At 43.4% G+C, this 20423-nt stretch overlaps 1 protein-coding gene across 1 annotated transcript in view; it reads right to left on the reverse strand.

Annotated features, from left to right (window-relative positions):
• Positions 1-394: 394 nt before the first annotated feature.
• The window catches only part of OVCH1 (ovochymase 1), a 1371455-nt gene continuing 1351426 nt past the window's right edge, over positions 395-20423 (reverse strand). Inside the window, exon 34 of the mRNA XM_078673763.1 lies at positions 395-609. Within this exon, the coding sequence (XP_078529889.1) occupies positions 448-609 (162 nt within the window). The 3' untranslated portion in view covers positions 395-447. The remainder of the gene's footprint in view (positions 610-20423) is intronic.

Raw genomic sequence — 20423 nt, forward strand, 5'->3', positions numbered from 1 at the left:
TCATCTGAATGAAAATAAATATAGTAATGGTCACATGCAATGTTCTCCTGAGTGTTCACTGTATTAATCAATGTTGCTGATCTATGAAGATGAGTTCACTGGACAGCCTCTGCAGATGTAAAGGCTTAATGAGTGGTCTGCACGGTACTGCATTACATTTCATAATGTATAGCGCATAATGCTACATTCTGGTGTATACAAGGACTTCTGGATTTTTAAAAAACAGTCTAAATTTAAGTCATAGTCCTATAAAGAGCAAAGCTTGAGTGGCAGCCTGATTCTTTGCAAATCAAGAAACATCCCATAATAAGCACTACACACTGGAACAAACCCTAGAGGTAAAGTAACTGATCCACACACCAACATTTTAAAAGGAAATATTTATTATTCCCGCAGAGTATTTTTTGCCCATTGCATTTACTGCTTTCCGTCGCGACAGACCGCATTCTATGAATGGTTCATAACTTCGTTAATCCATGACAAGAACGGACGAACTCTGGTATAGACAGCTGGTATTCCTGTATCACATTTACCGCTACCCCAGTTTATGACTCCAGCAACCTTGTAGAAACCATTGCTCTTGCAAATCAGAGGTCCTCCAGAATCTCCCTACAAAAAAGAGAATAGGTATTCATCCATAAAATTGAAGTCACCAATCCAGAAAGCATACATTATCATTGTACCGTTTTACCCAACATTCTAGATACACCGATAAAGTACACACAGGGAACCTAAAGCTGGTGTTCTATGTTGAAGTCTGGGACGAGGACATGACAGTCTCAAAATACCACAATACATTTATAAGTGGCCCCAGCAATAGTGCCCGCAGCATTTATCTGTGGCCCATTGTGCACCTCCATAAAATGCACTCTAAAAATCCAAAATTCAGCACGGCTTCTAACACTGGGCACTCACAATCTTGCTTTGGGAGAGGGAGCAGGATCCTTGTTTTTAAGACAATCCAGAGAATTCATAGGAAAAGTCTCGCCAGAGCAAACGGTGGGGTCGGACTATAATAAATATTCATGGTCTAAGACTACAGCCTTCTGCCTTATACTCACATTACCCAAACTGGTTCCTTATCTATTTTTAGGTGCTGGCTTAGACTGTGAATGCGCTGTTTTGAAGAGACATGTTGTATTCATTACTAAGCATCAGCCTGCCGATAGGCTGGCCTTTTTCTGGCTCCATTGTTGCTTTCATAGTCTTTCCCCCCCATTTTTCCATGGCATGCATGCGTCATACCTCTTTCTGGGTTTAGCCCTCTCCAAGAGCATGGACCAATTACTACCATCCATTCACTGCTCCCATTTCAGCAACTGTTTTAGGAGCTACTCGATTCTTTGTTGAAGAGCACTTCACAAGAGCGCTCATGTTTTCACTCTCTCCATTTCTGTAAACAGGCTTGTACACCTTGTACTTATCTCATCACATTGGCTGTGCATTCTAAGACAGAGGTCAAATGTATCCATCAGCCTGTCTTTGGAAATAGCCACAGTCATCATACTCGGCTCTACAGGGATACAATATATCTTACATGAATCACCATACCCGTGGCCTGCTCTTTTTTTCTGTGATTGGACTTTAGGTTTTCATTATTTTGCCGATGTCAGCTTTCGCGCTCAGCTCAACAGGGTTACCAGGTGTCTTCCATAAGACATCATATCCATGGCTCGCTCCATTCATTTTATGATCGAACTACACTTTTTCATTACTATGCCGATGTCGGTCTTCGTGCCTGGCTTAACAGGGATACAATGAGTTTGATCTTACCTGCGGCCCGCTCTGATTATTTTGTAACAAGTTTGTTTTTTCACTAGTATGCCATATCAGTCACTGTGCTCATCATACTTGCATTGTATATTGCCTAGACACCTCCTACTGGCCGCCATCTTAGAATGAGGACCCTGAGCATTGACCAACATGCACACTGTTGCTGTGGTTGGCAGCAGCATTCTGTATATCTAATGGGACTCCTCTGCTGTGCTACATTATCTCAGAACGTGGCTAGGTGATGGTACAGTTGATTCATTCTACTCCAAAAGCAATTGGTAAGATTTTTTGTTCACATCAATAGATTGAGTCATTCCTTTAAGTCTATTCCCAATGCTCTAATATATTTATATTATATTAACGTTTTGGTGAGTGACTGTCACGTCTGGTGATGGGAAAGCTAAGGTTTCCCCTTTCAACCGCAAAATCAAACAAACCTTCATTTTCAAGTTCCTGGTTTTTTTGGGGACTTTTGTGAATGTGGTTGATTTGCTCCCCCTCTTAGATATAACGTGTTATATCTAATCTGATTTGATCAGTGTATATGTTTTGAGGTTTCTTAGAGAACCTCGTTGTTTCAACGCACATTATGCACCTGTTTTACTTAGTAAGATTATTTAAACTATAGTTTGGGAACCGTCACGTCCTTTTAAGTGACTAGGATAACTACATAATTAAGTGAACAACCGTTTCCTAGTTTCTGGGTTTTAACCCCTTTTTAGGTCTTGGGTAGACAGTGCATGCGCTGTGTTGAAGAGACTGTTGTAGTTGGTGTAATGTGATGCAGCTAACCACAAGGCTGATATAGTTTGAGGAACGTTTTACTAAATGCCTTTTTTTTTTACCTTCTCCCCAACCCACCCTCCACCCCCTCCCGTGTTGTGTTGCTTGCTCCGCCCAGTGCAGTCCTACTTTTCTCAACCCTGCTGCCAGACAAAAATGTGCTACGACATGGCTCATGTTGGCCATGTCATATTGCTTTTTTCTTTTTTTTTCTCCCAAGGAAAGTGCTTTTAATGTTCAAGCTCCTCCAGCACGGTCAGACACGTTTCTGCGCTAAGCCTTTATATTTATTTATGTATTTAATTTCGACAGTATCAAGACAAGGAGAAACAAAAAGCCAAACAACCATTATAAAATACTTCAACAATGAAGCATTAAATCATGCATTCATATGAGCAGAGAAGGCCCCCATATATACAATCCTAGTTTTTGTTTTCTTGTCCCGTTTATGGAATACATGCTCAATTCTAAATTAGCTAAATTAAACATTTTAGCCCGCCAGCACTCAAACGCAGGAGGCTCAGGCCGTAGCCAGTCGGAAGCTATACATAATCGTGCAACAGTCATAGCAACAAACAAAAAATAGCATTTGCAATAATAATAATAATCATAATAATAATACTGAAGTTTATATAGCGCAACAGCTACCTCTCACGGAGGAGTCCTGGCGCAAAGTGAGCAGGGGGGGGGGCAGTTTACCGAGTGCAGGCGGACGTAGAGAAGAAAAAGTTAGTGATTAAAGAGCCACGTTTTTAACTGTTTCCTGAAATACAACTCTGAGCTCGCTTTGCGAAGCTCAAGTGGTAGGGCTTTCCACGATTTGGCTATTCTGGCTGAGAATGTTCTCTCCCCATGCAGCACATGGAGGTGCTGGGAGAAATGGGGGACAGGAGAGCAGGAAACAGAAATAAAATAGTCCCTCAAAAGAACGTAACTATACAGTAGTTGATCCATGCTGCTGTGGGAGTAAACAAAAGAAGAAAGGAGGGGCAAGAGGAAGAATTGACCACTAGCAAGCAAGTAATTTTAAAGGACACTGAAACAGACAAATGAAAGCAGTGGGCTGGCTGTAGGCTATATATATATATATATATATATATATATATATATATATATATATATATATATATATATATATATATATATATATATATATATATATCTCCTACGAAAAGAGTTTCCCTCTCAGAAGAGCCACACCAGCAGTTAGGTACAAAATTGTTTTATTCACAGGAAGCTGCAGCAGAGCGGGTGAAAACCACCAAAGTTTCAGTTTGCCTTTTAGTTTGCCTGACGCGTTTCATGCTCTACGAGCATTTCTTCAGAGGCATGGCGTCCATTCACAGTCTGTGGTGAGCGTTCATTCTATTCGTTCCACCTGCCCGAGTGGGCGTCGGCTCTCGCAGAGCCTGATGGTCCATGTAGTTCAAGCAGCGCTTGCAGTCTCTCTTAACACAATGTCACTGATGAAAGGTCTTACCTGAAACACGTCTGGCATATATAGCGAAAAGCTGTTCCTGGAAGTTACCTGCTGGCAGGCTACCATGATTGAATAAAGAAAGCTGATTTTACCTTCGAGTGGCATGTCTCTTCGAAAGGGTTCCTGTTTGTTGGATTTAGGAGATGGCCGTAGCCCGATTGTGAAGAGACCCCCACCGCTGCGGCGGGCCCGCTGCGGCACCACGTGGATGCGGCAGCTTTTGTGGTAGAAGGTGAGCGGGCGCCTTTACAGGGAAGGAGCCAACTCGTAAGCTTTGGATTGGCAGCCATAAAGCGGGGCAGGCACCTGTCTGGGACATTGCAAGATTCATTTGTTTTATTTAGAGACTTCAAACGGCGCGCCCACTGTGGAATACTATGAACTGCACTACATCATCCACAAGACCATGCGAATGGCCACGCCCACAAGGACAGGTGATGAAAGCCAAAAGGTGCATTTCGAGCAGCGCTTGCAGTCTCTCTTAACACAATGCCACTGATGAAAGGTCTTACCTGAAACGCGTCTGGCATATATAGCGAAAAGCTGTTCCTGGAAGTTACCTGCTGGCAGGCTACCATGATTGAATAAAGGAAGCTGATTTTACCTTCGAGTGGCATGTCTCTTCGAAAGGGTTCCTGTTTGTTGGATATATATATATATATATATATATATATATATATATATATATATATATATATACATACATACACACACTAAAGTATATACAAGAGGTCTCGAATGCTTGACCTTAAAAGCGATGTTTGTAAAGAGAGTTCCCCTTTTTTAGAGCATGACCAATCCCTAATAGCATTAAAGCCGGAGTAATATTGAGCGGAGTCCCAAAGATTTTTTATAACATTTTTTCAATATCATTCAAATAAATAATCAGCTTATCACAGCTAAAAAATATATGGAGACTGTCCGCAGTATCTCCCCCACAACGAAAACATTTGCCATCATAGCGGTCTCCCCATTTAAACATACGCGCGGGAGTGTAATATAGATTAAATGCAGTTTTGAAAAATGTTACTTTTAGATTAGCAGATAAGAAAACTTCCCTAGATCTGGTGATTGCATCCCCTATGGCTATGTAAGGTTCTCCCAGAGTTGCAGCCCATTGCTCATTTTGTCTCTCCAAATCATCCATTCTAAAAGAAAGTAATATTTTATATAGCACGCCTATTTTTCCCTGACACCTGACACCTTACACCCTCAATAAGTGGGTTTGGTGTCAATATCAAGTGCTTATGGCTAAGAAAGTCACGCATTTGGAGATATTTAAAAAATTGAAAGTTAGACAGACTATACTGCCTTGCAAGATCTTCATATAGCGCAATAAGCCTCCCATCCTCATAGAAATCTCCAATCTGCACAATACCGATGTGCCTCCAGCCTAAGGCCACCCTATCCCAGAATATAGGTGGAAGCAGCTTTAACGCATTCGTTGGTGTATAATAAGTTAGCCCTTCCAAATCAGTTAACTTACGTATTTTCCTCCAGACTTGGATGCAGCTTCCAAAACTTTCAACCTAGTCCTTTTGTAGTAGCTGCCATCAATTTTTTGAATAAACATTGCCTCCGTCCCTAAAATCAACTGAAATATTGAAGGTGCATCTGCTGTTACCCAAATCCTCACCAGTCAATAATACACACATTTTTTGCAAAAAACACATATAATAATAAAAAAGAAAATCAGGCCACCTTGTTCGGTTGGAAGAGTCATGAATCTGCTAGCCCGCAGAGGTTTGCCGGGGGTCCAAAGATATTTAGACCAAAGTGATTGCAAATTTTGCAGTTGAGTTACCAATATTTCCAGGGGGATGGATCTAAATAAGTATAATACCCTTGGTAGGATGTTCATCTTTATCATTCTACCTCTACCTATTAGGGTAAAATGGAATCGACCCCATCTCTCCAGTGAGTCTCTTTCGCAATAATGCCCCCCAGTTAGCATCCACAAGTCCTGCCATTGATGTCCTAATTTTTATGCCCAAATATGTAACTTCTCTTACTACTCTAGGATCTGGTAGTACAATGTTATTGGTACATAAAAGTTGTGTTTTGGCAACATTCAATTTATAACCAAACACCTGGCGAAACTCAAGTGCTATCCGCTCGATCTCTTGGAGGGCAGTAGCCGGATCATCAGAAGTCACAGCTATGTCATCTGCGTATGCGAAAACTGTGTGGAATATCCTGTACAACAAAAGGCCTAATCAAATGACTCTTACATAGATTATCCACAAACGGATTTATGTATAAAGCAAAAAGTAAAAGAGGACAGGGGCATCCTTGCCTCGTCCCACTTGTAATTATTACTACATCTGATGTCATACCCATTGCAGCTATCCTTGCAACCGGTGAAGCATACAGGACTTGTAAAGCAGTCATAAAACCTTTCCGAAAACCAACATATTTAATTAATTTCCACAAATAATCCCATTCCACGTGGTCAAACACCTTTTCCACGTCTAATAAAATTAACCCTGATTGTCGTTTCTCAACGTGGACAATAACAAAAAGAGTCACCACTTTGTTAACATGTGCACTGTACCCCTATCTGGAATAAATCTGTGTTGATTTATCGATACTAATGAAGTACTAATCTTAGAAAGACGATTAGCCAAAATTTTCAAATATATTTTGCCATCACAGTTCAATAAAGAAATCCGGCGATATGACCCGGGCAGCTCTGGAGCTCTACCCTTCTTACTAAAAACCACAATAGTGGCTTTGTCCCAAGATTTAGGAGCCAACCACGTTGAGCTGCCTTAAAAGTGGCAAGCATCATTTCTTTCAATTGATCAAAAAAAAAGCTTACCCCTTGACCCCAATTTCTAACTCCTCCATGGTAATTAGGGTATCCATCTGCTCCGCCGTCTCTGGATCTAATTGAGGAAAGACCCCACTCAGCGTTAAATTATCAACTTCATCCACTCCTCTCTGCTGTGTATAGAGCTCTGTATAAAACGGATGAAAAATTGACATAATCCCTTGCGGTTCAGAGCATAATATCCCTGAGCTATCCTTTAATGCTGCAATGCGACGGAACGTAATGCTTAATTTGAGCAGGTGCTTTCAAGTGCTCAGCACCGGCACTTGTTTCACAGGGCCAGGGCTGCAATTTCTGACCTTGCAGGTGGTGGTCTCAATATTAATTGTTCATATTCAAAATAAAAAGAATAACATACATTGCATGGTGACTGGCTGGTTAATGTTCATAGACAGGCCAGCATACACCTGTCCAGGCAGGCATGATTGTTTATCACCACGTTAGTGATGATGTCATTACGCCGATCACAAATCCAAGAAGTCATCGACAAACTATGGCTTGCATTCTATTCCCAGAGTCTGCTGCACCCTGCCACTGCCTGAGCCTAAGCCTCCTATTGGATAATTGTAGGTGGAGGCTGGCTTATGACGGAGATGAGGCAAGGAAACTGCAAGAGCGCATTTGGAACTTGGGAGTGAGGGCTCTTGAGGAAGAATAAACAAAAGTAAGTGTGGACTTCCCACTTGCTGCATAGCCAGAGTAGCATATCCTGCAGCCCTGCATTGCTGCTTTCCTCAACGTGCTCGATGCGGCTGTGGACCAACACAACGTTTGTGCGCCATGGCGGCACCTGTAGAATCCGTGCTCTGCACCGCAGCATGGTAATTGCTGAGCGTGCACAAGTCCAGTAGGCACCACAGCCATACTTACCGGCATTAGCTGCATTACGGCTGGAGACAATGACTGTGCTGTAGCAGGCAGGGTGGCAGCAAGCTGAGCAGTGGATGCCGATGCCGTTGCCATCCCTGGACCTACTAATAACAGGCAGCACTAGCAGTGACACCACCTGCTGTGCTCGAGCAGCCATCTGTTCTGCAATAAACCCAGCCATATCGCACTGATTATTATATGCAAATAAAGCATTTTCATTTGGTATACATTTTGTTTTTGCACTCGGTGTAGGTAAGAAAGTAAAACACGCCATCTTCCACTTCTTTAGGAATGACAACAGGAAAATGCAGGGTTCAAAATTGCAGGGACATGTACAGGCTGACGACAGGTGTCCCAGGCAGCAACAGTGTTATAGATGAGAGAGAGAACAGGAGTAAAGAGAAGAAAGAAACAACAAGAGAGGAGAGAGATAAGACATAGCTAAGTAGAAGAAAAGGAGAGCAAATCAGATAAAAAAAGAAAGCAGCCATGATGTGAATAAGAGAGCATTAAGAAGAAAGAATGAAAGGATATAGAGGACCGGACAGCGGAAAAAAAGCAGACAAATGATAAAACGTAGCTAATCACTACTAGAAGGGTGATAGTAAAGAGCCAAGATCGAGGGGAGAGAGGGCAGAGCATGGTTAAAAGTGAAGAGGAAAAAGGGCAGGGCTAGAATGAATAGAGGGCAAATCAGAAATACAGGGTGTGACAAAGATGATAGAAAAGAATTAGAGAGGTGAGAGGATAGACTCTTAGAGCAAATACTTAGGGGACAGACAACAGATCAAGGTTAGAAGATAGAGACTGAGGCAGTGAGAGTGTTGAAAGTGGAGCTCACCGGAGGAAGAAGTGAGCTGTGCCCTCCTTGGCAACATTTTCAGCACCTGCACTTGCACCTGCACTTCTTTTCTTTTTTTTTTACAAATTAAGCACTGGACGGAAGGCTTCTTTCATACGTAGTCTGAGTGAAAGACATCTCCCGACTGCTTCTCCATACTCGTGGCATTGCTTTTTGTGAGTCAAATATTTACTTGCATTCTCCAGTTTGGGAACAGTCACGTCCTTTTAAGTGACTAGGATAACTACATAATTAAGTGAACAACTGTTTCCTTGTTTCTGAGTTTTAACCCCTTTTTAGGACTTGGGTAGACAGTGCATGCGCTTTGTTGAAGAGACTTTTGTAGCTGGTGTAATGTGATGCAGCTAACCACAAGGCTGATATAATTTATGCCAAGTTTGAGGAACGTTTTAGCAAACACTAAATGCATTTTTATTTACCTTCTCCCCACCCACCCTCCACCCACTCCTGTGTTGTGTTGCTTGCTCCGCCCAGTGCAGTCTTACTTTTCCCACCTCCGCTGCCAGACAAAAATGTGCTATGACATGGCTCATGCTGGCCATGTCATATTGCTTTTTTTCAAGGAATTTCAGCCCTGTTGAACAGCAGCCATGCTCCTATACCATATGGCTAAAAGAAATTGACTATAAAACAAGATACATTGTTAAACGTAACAATGTGCCCAACTGCACTCCTTTGTGAGACGAGCAGTCTTCAATGATTGTAATCCAAAATTAGGTACTATGTATTCCCAAATAAATCTGTACACGTCCAAACAGTCTATGCGTATTTAATCTTCAACAAAGTTCAACCATTTTAACGGTGACATCACAGTTAGGCATTCAATGGCATAATGGATGTACTTCAGTTTAATGCGGTGTACTGTCCAAATGATTATTCAATACGAATTCAATCCCAATCCCTATGCATTTCGTGCTACAGCACTTCATCAGGGGAAATGCATTCAGTCTACAATGAAAAATTAGGTATATGAATCATACGGAAGTAAACTGCCACAGTTTAAATGAAATCACGACGGATGTTCATGCACAATGTATATCATGCTAAATGTTGGTTACATGCTGGTGACACGCGGGTACAAGTGGAGGTTAACTGCCGCTGTTGAGAAAAAGATTGGCCTTTCTGTCTAAACTAATAAAAAACATGTAATGTGCATGCGAATAATTCATGCTGAAACATGGTAATAAAAAAACATTCCTGATCCCAACCCAGTGGTATTAGTTGAACTGTGTGGAATATCAAGGGTAGACAAAAGATAAAAACGGGACTAAGGCCAGCGTGTGTGAAAGGTTACCATGGAATGGTCGTATCCAGGGTTAAAAAACACGCGTATCCGTGATTATAACCCAATTTAACACACGTGGGCTAAAAACTTGCTAGCTCATCGTGAGAATCTTACCGGTTTACAGTGTTCAAACACGAGTAAGAGTCTCAGGTAAGAATCTCTGTGCTCTTCCGCGCTGGCTCGGTGTCGAGTGTAAAATGCGGCGCATGCGTGTGACAGCATAATAAAGTAATACTCGAAGATGGGCAAACCCGGAAGTGGGTATCCAAAAGTGATATGAATGGGGAGATAAGCCATGTAAAGGCGGGCTAATACACACAGAGCATATAAATAAATAAAACGAGGATTGTAATATACCAAACAGGATATACAGAACATTCAAAAACGTCGGGTGTAAATGAAAAGGTAAAGGAAGGTTATTAAAATGTGGCAGCCATCTTAAGAAAGGTGCTGAAGGGTAAACCAAAGACAGAAGATGGAGAAATTAGTTGATGTAAATGCGGCAACCATCATAAAGAAGGCACCAAAGTGTAAACAGAAACCAGAAAGTGACGAAAAAAAAGTGGAGCTAAAGATGTAAGTTTAGAATATGCATGAACAGAAGTGGGTGACCAAGGAAACAAGGTAAGTGTATTGGGAGATAAAAATATGATAATTTTGTAGTGTATGATGGTGGGATGCGTGGTAACCAATTCATGCAATAAACATTCTCATATAGCAAAATATAAAAAATAAATTATAAGAAGCAACTATATTCCATACGATCATTTAACCCCTCAGGATTATATGAGTCCAATGTTTTGTACCAACACATCTCACGTTGCAATAATTTCTTTCTATTGTCACGCCTTGTTTTGCAGAAACAACCTCCAAGACCATAAATCTGATTTGGCTGATGATGTGATTGTTGGCGGCGAAGTGTGCGCCAACCGGTGGTTTCATTACTTTGTTCCTGATCATGCTTTTATGCTCAGTCATACGAGTCTTAGTTTTCCTTTCTGTTTTCCCGACGTATGGGAGTCTACAAGGACACTTCAGTAGATAGGTCAAGTTTTTCGTGTCGCAAGTGGCATTATTGAGAAGTTTAATCGTCCTGCCTGTAGTTGGATGAGTGAGAGTGTCCACAGTTCAAACATGGGATTGTGCCTGAGTACGTTATGTTGTAATCACAAGGTTTTGATTCAAGCAGGTCTTTCAAGTTTCTTGATCTTTGATAGGCAAATAGTGGTTTAGTGAAGATGCCTTTGAAGTCAGGTTCGTTTTCTATCATTAGCCAATTCTTTAAGATGATTTTTTTAATCTGTTGGCTCCTGCTGGAGAATTTAGATACAAACACTGGCCTATTCGGTATGGTGTCTATTTTGTGTGCTTTCAACAGTTCAGACCTGCTGATTACTCGCGTTCCCTCCTTCGTGTCATTGAGGATCGGGTCAGGATATTTCTTCTCCTTGAATCTCATCAGCAATTTGGTTTTATTTTTTAGGTAAGTGTCATCAATTGGCTTTGTGGTTTGTAACTCACATTTGCTTGCTTTCTATTTTCTGGCTTTGTTTTAGACTGTCCAGCTTGAGTTAATTTGTCCGGTGGAGCATTGTCTTCTTACGGTATCCTTCTCAGGGCTCGTTTTCTGTAAATAAGCCTTTACATCTTACTCTATCTTCTCACATTTACTGTGCATCCAAAGACATAGGTCAAATGTCAGGCTCGGTCTTCTGAGGAAGCTTGGTGTTTACTGTTCTTTCTCTGACTTTCAAAGCGGGAGGATTTATGTGAATCTTGCTGTACAATAAAAGGCTTTTTTCCAGTACAAAAATGAACATTGCAGATATTTCAGAATATATCAGAATTAGGAATTCTAAAATGTTGTGGAAACAAATATTTGAAAAAGACTAATATACATCAATACACTAGGTTATGACCTTTCTATACATTGTTTTTGCACAGAAAAACTATGTCTTTCAATTGAAATGACCATTAACTTTTACACAATGTATTGTCTAATGGCAGTGCGCTACCACACCATACTCCACTCAACACTAGTCTGTGCCCCTCCACTCTGTCATGCCACTCCCCTCTACGCTGCTCCACTCCACTGCCATCCACCACTATCAACTGTACCCCACTCCAATCTGCCCCACTTTTATCTACTTCACTGCAATCTACTCCACTTAACCCACCCAACTCCAAACTACCGCAATCCACACTACCTTAATCTAACCAACCTTACACACTCCACACCGATCTACCCCACTCAACTCTACCCAATTCGACTCCAGTCTACCGAACTCCACTCCACTCTAATCTAACTCACTATCAAGCAATCTAACCCACACTAAACACTCCACCCCAACCTACCCAAACCACCCCACTCCCATCTCCCCCTCAATCTATCCCACAACAATCTCCCACTCCAACCCATTCTATCCGACACCACTCCAATCTAACTCCAGTCTACCCCACACCACTCCAATCTAACCCAATCTATCACAATGCACCCTACTCCAATCTACCACACTCCAATCCACCCACTTCACTTCAATCCACTCCAACCTACTCCACTCTAATATACCCCAATTTAACCCACTCCAATATGCCCCCGATCTACCATTCCAATGTACCCCAATCCTCTCTATCCCAATCTATCCCATTTTGCTCCACTCCAATCAACCCAAATTCACCCCAATTCCCCATACTACTTCACCCCAATCTACCCTACTCCCCCAATCTACACCCTTTTGATCCACTTCAATCTACCCCATTTCAGTGTACCCCAATCTGCCACTCCAATATACCCCAATCCACTCCATCCCGTCTACCCCTCTACTCCACTACAGTCTACCCCAATCCCACACTACCCCAATTAACCCCACTACTCTGTACCTCAATCAACCCCACTCCACCCCACCCGCCCACTATTATCCATGCTGAACAGCTGCCAGGCTAGTGTACAACTTGACTAAAACACACTGCCACAGCCAAAAGCTCTTGCATAGGTGAGACCTATTGCTTTGCCATTGCTCATTGATATTTCCTAATTTCTGACCTATAGCTCGCACTCTTTCACTCTATTTATCTCCCCTTTCTCTCCTCTTTATCTTTCCTTCAAAGGGGTCCCCGGACATTTAGTCTTAAAAGGCTACGTACGGGTAGCATGGCAAACTTGTAATGCCCTATCTAACACAGGATAAACAATGCACACTCTGTATTGCTTCTTCCTACTTTATACATTGCATCTCCAGTGTTGCAAAACAAAAAGCCTGGTTTGATGGAGAAGGGCTCTTGGTGCAGTAGAAGATGAAGTAGCCAGAACCATTGGCTTTCTCCATTTTTATTATCAGAATAATCAAAATACAATTACATACAATTGTAAGGTATTCAGGGGATAATCAAAAGGCAAAAAGCTGACCTGCACCTCCACAGCTGCACCTAGAGTTATGTGAAAGTGGCATGATGTAGGGTGAACGAGAGCTTGCCTCGTTTTTGGCCCAAGGGTCTTCATGACCTTATGCAGAGGCAGATTCCTACAGCTGGCTCAAGGTTTGAATTACTTGCTGACCTCTGGCTCAACCCACTTCACACAATGCACAGAGTGGGAAACTGCTGGATATCTCTTGGGCGACTCACACAGCATTTCTCTATGACTTAATTCTGTGTGTGCCTGAATCTTTAATATCCCTATGGTGTACAAGCATTTCCTTATTTCCATAGAGCCATAGCCCCATGTAAATGTAGAAAGACCATTTTATCTTGCACGGACTGGATAAAGTAATGGTATTTAAGAAGGAGCCTCACAAATGTATGAAGCACTTTCCACTCTACCAGGTGCTAAAAATAGATATGAAACCCCGTTTTGCTGCAGAAAGCACAATGGTAATATGATCCCAGACAGGTACAGCAAAAATATGATGTAATGAATATGGTGGTGGCATTTCCTATTTCTCTGAGAACACAGCTAAAGGCCAAACGTCTAGGAGGCAGGCAACCCCTCCCTAGGATGCCACATCTCTCCACCACTGTCCGAACCCTCCTGCACAGCATTCTGGGACAATCCAAGATGGCTACTTCAAGTTGTCTGTGGAAAGCGCTACCCCAAAGGCCTCAACTCCATCCCTTGACACATCCTGAGTCGGCTCTAGAGGTTTGACTCTACTCCTCTGTTCCAGAAATCCTGGGCTCTCCCAGCCCAGGTGCAGTGTGACAAATTATCAGACATAGATTTCCTTCCTTTCTCAGAAAATGAGTTGAGGACCGTTACTTGCACTATTGTGTAGGGAGGCCTATTTAAATCCTCTGCTTGGGAGCAGAGTAAATAACATCACCCAGTAGGTCTGACAAAGGCTTGGAATGTTATTATGAGCTGTCCCAGGCAAATCATAAATTGCTGTAAAGTATATATGTGGCCTGTTGGGGATTGGAAATTCATACTCTGGTGAATATTTTACCCCAGATTTGTACCCTTCGGGACCCTGTAGGCTTATGTGAAATAAAACGTCTTTAGTGCAGATTTCCCCTATAATGTGTATACAATATAAGCATTACCCCCTCACATTATAAGGCGAACTCCTAAATCAGTACCAATCCGTGTAAAGTCCCTTCTGCAAAAGGATACCTATGCACAAATACCGCTGAGCAAGACTGTAGTCTCACACATGTTCATGTGTAACCAGCCCGTAGCTTCTTACTCTAGATACAGAGCAGGGACCATATCTTAAAAGGTGGGCACTGGCAGTCAAAATGCTCAGTCCATTTATCATGAATTTACTAGGAGTGTGAGACTGATAGTGACTCGCTCACAGTAAAAGTCTAAAAACCCTGAAGTCAAAAGCGGAAATTCCAGGGGGACTAAATAAGAGAAACCATTTTGCTACATTTATACAAGTATTATTTACAAAGGCAACATTTTGGTGCCAAGTGCAAAATTCTCAAATTTACTAATCTGTTAACTACAGAATGACACTTTTGCCTCAAATGTTCTTCGCAGGGATTTTTCGGGCACAATTCTAGGTAAACAATCACATTTTCGTAGTGCGTGCTAAATCACTGTAGGCTGCAATCCACCTTCACCCCATGATGGTACCCTGCACCGAGGGCATGCCGTGCTGTTGGTTTCGTCTAGGCCTAGATGCATGGACATGTTTTGCAAACGAATTCTTAAACTAGATTTTAGCTATAATGGTTCCACATATGTTCCTCTAATATAAGAATGCCAACATGAAATGTAATGCACCAGTCAATGTGGCCTTCATGCTCATTATACATAGAAAAATCCCACAAAAAAATGCTGAACATGCTTTAATGAGTACAGTACAATGTACAGTATTTGTGTGTATTAACACTTGCACAAACATTCATTAACACATACTTATATGCCAGTTGACCGTGTAGTATTGCATGCATGGATGAGTGTAATATCTCAACACATAGCTCGACTGCTACTCATGGAATACCTCTGTACTAAGAAGGGAAACACACTTGGTGTAAGACTACTAAGTGTACCACACCTTGTTTTTTCCATAATGCGGTTAAAAAAAGCACAAATTATATGTGTTATAAGGCGCTTTATATAATAGTAGTAGAATGATGCGATTTATTAATGTATGGCAACCAAAATGTCAACTGCTAAGACACACAGGAGCATCCTGTATGTAGCTGCTATTAATTAGTCTCACCTACCCAGCTCATGCGCTGTGCTGCTAGACATATTGTTTACAATTCAGTTTGCCTTCAACCCACCCACAGCATACCATTTAGCCCGTGGCCTATACCTGTTAAACCTGAGTTTAACAACAGGAGCCTGAGTTATAGGCCAGAGTCGCAGGCAAGGACCTATAATGAGGAAGTGGGCCTTTAGCAACCAGTATAGCAAGGCAGAAGGGCTATAAGGCTATTAGAACATTCCACCCACTAAGGGAAGAATGTTCTAAATTAAAAAGAGAGAAACATGAAGACAAACATTGGAATGTTAGAGCTCCGGGCTTATACAAGCCATTATAAGCCAGGAGCTACTCCATTGTCTTCCATGGAGCACTCAAGAGTTTAATGTTCTAATAGTTGTTTTGTTGTCACTACCATTTGCAATCTGTTGATTGCATAGCTCCTGTGAGCTCCACTTTCTTGTGTTAGCACCTCTCTAGAGCATGGAACAAAAACATGATTATCATCTTAGTTTTTCTGTTTCTTTTTGCAGCACACTTGTTCTTTTTGTAAACATTTGTATTACTCCAGGCCATGCATTGTGCTTCCCTATATTTAACATAGGCATACAGCTACTTACCTATGCTACTGTCACGCAGTCTGTCATCTTTATTTATGCTTTAGTTACTTACACTCACAACTTTACTACTCTACCATACTCTACTCTACACCACTTCACGCCACCATAGTATTGTACAGCTCTCATATATCATTCTAGGCCACTCCACACAACTATGCCACTCCAATCTATGGCACGCCACTAAGGCACTTTGTGCCTCCCCGCTTAATGCCACCTTACACCATCCCACTCTAAATCACTACCTTTCACTCTAAGGCACTCTACTTTATGCTACTGCACTTCACACAACACTACTCCCTCGACCCTATGAGACTCCACGCCACTCTACTTAACATCACTCCACACAATGCCACTCTAAGGCACTCTATGCCGCTCAACTCTAAGCCTCTCCATGCCACTCTACTGTACACAACTCTACTCTATGCCACTCCACTTTACACACCACCAGCCTGCACAATGCCACTCTATGGCACTCCACTCTATGTCACTGCACGCCACTCTAGTCTACACCACTCTACTGTACACCACTCCAACTATACTGGCAGATGAAAGCAAGCTCTGTTCAGAAGCACTTACTGTAAGTGTGTAACCTCGCAACACCAGCTCTCTAGTGGGGGTCCCTGGCACTTTTATAGGCCCTTTCCCAGGTGGTTTGCAATGAAGAGTTCTCTTTGCTAATGTAAGGCATGTCCATCTCTGTGTACCACGGCCACCTCTCTACCTTTGATGACAAGAGACACTGTCTGACATGTACGCTTCTGTTTATCCTGTCATTGTTAACCTGTGCTTACTGTTCCTCGTATTTTTTTGTTTGCTCACTTTTACATTTCCTGTTGAGTTTTATTTCATTTGCAAGTGTGCTTTTAAGTAATCCGTAAATATCACAATGTATCGCTGTGCCCCAGCCAAGATTGTAGACTTTGTAGCACTTGTTGTCCAAGAGGAGTGCCTTGTTACTCTGTGGCTGGGTCTTCACTGCTAGGTAGGAGAAGGAGTGACCATCGCATCTGCTACGTCGGATGCGGGGGTGAGGGTTAGAGAAAGGGGCGCAGAGCGAAGGTGCCTGGTGGTATGTTGGAAGTTCAGGCGGTGGTTCAAGTAGGCGGGTCCACAGTTATATGCAGTCTTCTATGTATGGGTCAGGACCTTTGTTAGACCTGTCTGACTTTTTGCGTAGTCCCTCCAATTTATTATTTATTTTGTCCCCTTTTTGCCCCTCATGCCCTTATTAATTTTTGTGTCCACTAGATTTTTCAAGGTGTTGGTCTAGGGGATAGGTGTTCTTTCACCCTCATAGTTCTTCACCTCAGGCCTAGAGGCCTTTCCTGACAGGAATTCCCTTGGAGTCACAAAATGGTGGCTACCAACTGTCACAACTGTCATACCTGGGACCTGTCCCATAGGATAGAGTAGGGCATTCCAGAACCTTCTGGTCCCTTCTGGACCTCTGAGGGTCAGCCTATGTAAGGCGGAATGCTGGTCAGCCATTTTGTCTTGTCAGAGAGAGTCAGTTGGAGGACAGGCTGTAGCAGAAGGTGGGGGTAGGATAGTCAAAGGGTAGACCTCCCAGTGTAAGGACGCTGCCTTATTGATCCACCACCCTTCCTCCCTTGGGTTCCTTGTCTTGTCCCCGCTGCGAATGATTCCTGGAGACCCTGGGCGCCTGATCAACCCCTAGTCTGGAAACAAGGGGTGTGAGTAGGAGAAGGAGACTGCGGCGCTGTGGAGCGCAGTCCTCTGCCTAGTTGGAGAGGCTCTGGAAAAACTCTTGCAGGGTGTTGCTAAAAAGACAGAGGGGTGATTCTTTATGGCCCCCCCTCGATAGCTCCTAAAAGGGATTCTGTTTGAAGTTGCCCTTGATTCCCCCTGGCACATAACCCCACGGAGTCCCTCCTCTCACCTGCAGTGACAGAGTGCTGACTGAGGAGAGCAGCGGTCGCTGAGGAAGCAGGAAAAGGAGTGTAAACGAACTGGCCTGCCCTTGAGCTAGCGTGAAGTGAACAAGTGCCGGTCCGGAGGTGAGGAGAGGCGTAGTGTGGGGATCGTTTCACTGCGTGGAGAGTCCCTGGAGATGCCCCCATTGGTTCCGGTTTGGGCGGAGTAAGAAGGGAAGCGCCGGCAGAGGAGCGCGGGCTCCAGTGGGGAGACACTTCCCCTTCGCGCATGCCCAGTTGAGCCGCCCGGCCCTGTGAGGCGGAGCCGATCGAGAGGAAGAAGCGGAAGCGGCGTTCGTTTGTGCAAGTCAGCCTCGGCAGCGCCAGTCCGGGATTGTGTGGTCGAGAGCGGAGGAACCGACAGCGGTACCGGGTGGTAGAGAGTCAGTCCCCGGTCCTCCCCGCGCCAGCATTGGGAACAGGTGGCTGGCTGGGCGGAAGGAGATAGACTCAGCAGCTGCCAGCCGGGACTTCTGTGGAGCCGTCTGACAACACCAACTCACGGAGACTTGGGAAATATCGTCTCCACGGCACAGTAAGGAGAGTGTGGGGAAAGAGGGAAGACTGAGCCCCTAGGGACTGCTCACCTTGAGAAACAGAGAAGAGAGGTCCTTAAAAAGGTCTGTCTGTGAAGGGGAAAGTCGTGCTAGAGCCTGTAAAAATAGCTCAGACGCACTGTTCGTTTTTCCCTCAACTGAGTTCTATGAGGTGGGGAGTAGCTTGAGGAAACAAACTTCATTAAGTACTGGTCCAGGGAAAAGTAGCCACTGAACCCGAATCTGGGGGTAGAAGTAACTGCCAATGTAGTGCTGAAAGTACCTGCTGTCTAAGTAAATTTATAAGTTCCTCATAGAGGCTGCGGGCGCATATGAAAAACTTTTGTACATCTGAAATCTCTCATTAGTTGTGTAACTTTTTGGTGGTTAGAGGTGCTGAGGGGGTAAAAGTATAGAGCATTGCACAGAAGTCCAGTCTAACCAATTTTGAAGTCTAATGTAATGTACTGTTGATGCTGGGTAATAATTTAGTTTAGCAACTTTAAAAGTGATTATTTTCATGATCAAACTGTAATGTACTGAGCTGTGATTTCTAAAGACAAGAGAGCAAATATTAATTTTTATAAACAAGCTCGTATTTTTCTAAATATTGGTGTAGCGTCATTTTTTAGTGGGATTGCGTTGGATTACTGTTGGGTGATTTCCAACCTTTGGGCATGTACCTCTGGTGATAGTGTCTTACCCTAGGCCAGGCTACCCTAGGTGACCTGACATATTTAGGTTCCAACAAGTTGGTGTCTAGCGGTGGGATCCTGACTGTGGTTGCAGCTACTCACTAGTAATTGAGCGTAATTCACTAGCCTACACCAGGAGTTTTCTCCTAGCGGCCCTCCTAATTTTTACTTTTGTTTTTCCAAATTTGTTCCTGGTGGTGGGGTGGAGGTAGCTTCAGGTTGCCCTTGCAACTCAAATTTCCTTGTGTGTATAACTGGGTATTGCCTATTGTAAAATGGAGTTTGCACTAGAAAACCTAGACGCCTATTCTGTGGCTCAGCTGAAAGATTTCTGCCAGAAAATGGGGGTATTTTTTAAGCATGGTGCCAAGAAGGGGGACCTCCAGACCAGTCTAAGGGCTTGGGTGGAGGCACACAAAGAAGGGAAGGAGGAGGATGAAGGGGCAGACCGGGACACGGTTGTGGAGATAGATGGATTATTCCACTCTGAGGGGGAAAACCTACTCCCAGGACCAGTGTCCTACTCCAGCAAGGGCAGTAGCGCCTCTGGGGGAAGCTTAACTGAAGCAAAGCTCGCTGACAGGAGGGAAAAGAGGCAATTAAAATGGGAGTTGGCTAAGCTGGAGCAGGAGAAGGAAGGGAGGAGGATGGCTCACAAGTTCAGGTTGAAAGAGTTGGAACTCCAGGCCCTGCAACGGGGGCCCTCTCCTGTAATGAATGGTGGCAGCGAATCCAAAGAAACAGCCAGGGAGTCCAGACCCTATTTGCCAAAAGACCTTATTGCTAGCTTTAGTCAGGGGGATGACATAGCCAAGTGGTTGGCTGCCTATGAGGTCTCCTTAAGAGCCCATGGGGTGCAGGAGAAGCACTGGGGGGGTGGTTTCTATAAGTACATGCCTCCTACTGGTCAGGACACCTTGCTGGCCCTGGAACCAGAGGAGCAAACCAACTACCCCACCATGAAGCTAGCATTGGTAAGGAAGTTTGGGCTTACCCCAGAAAGGTATCGCCAGAAGTTCAGGGGGAGCCACAAGTTAAGCACCCAGAACTGGGTGGACTTCCTTGATTATGCAAGAAAGGCATTAGAAGGCTGGGTAA

The sequence above is a fragment of the Lissotriton helveticus genome, chromosome 1_1 (assembly GCF_964261635.1).
Source record: "Lissotriton helveticus chromosome 1_1, aLisHel1.1, whole genome shotgun sequence".
In the NCBI taxonomy this organism is placed as follows: domain Eukaryota; kingdom Metazoa; phylum Chordata; class Amphibia; order Caudata; family Salamandridae; genus Lissotriton; species Lissotriton helveticus.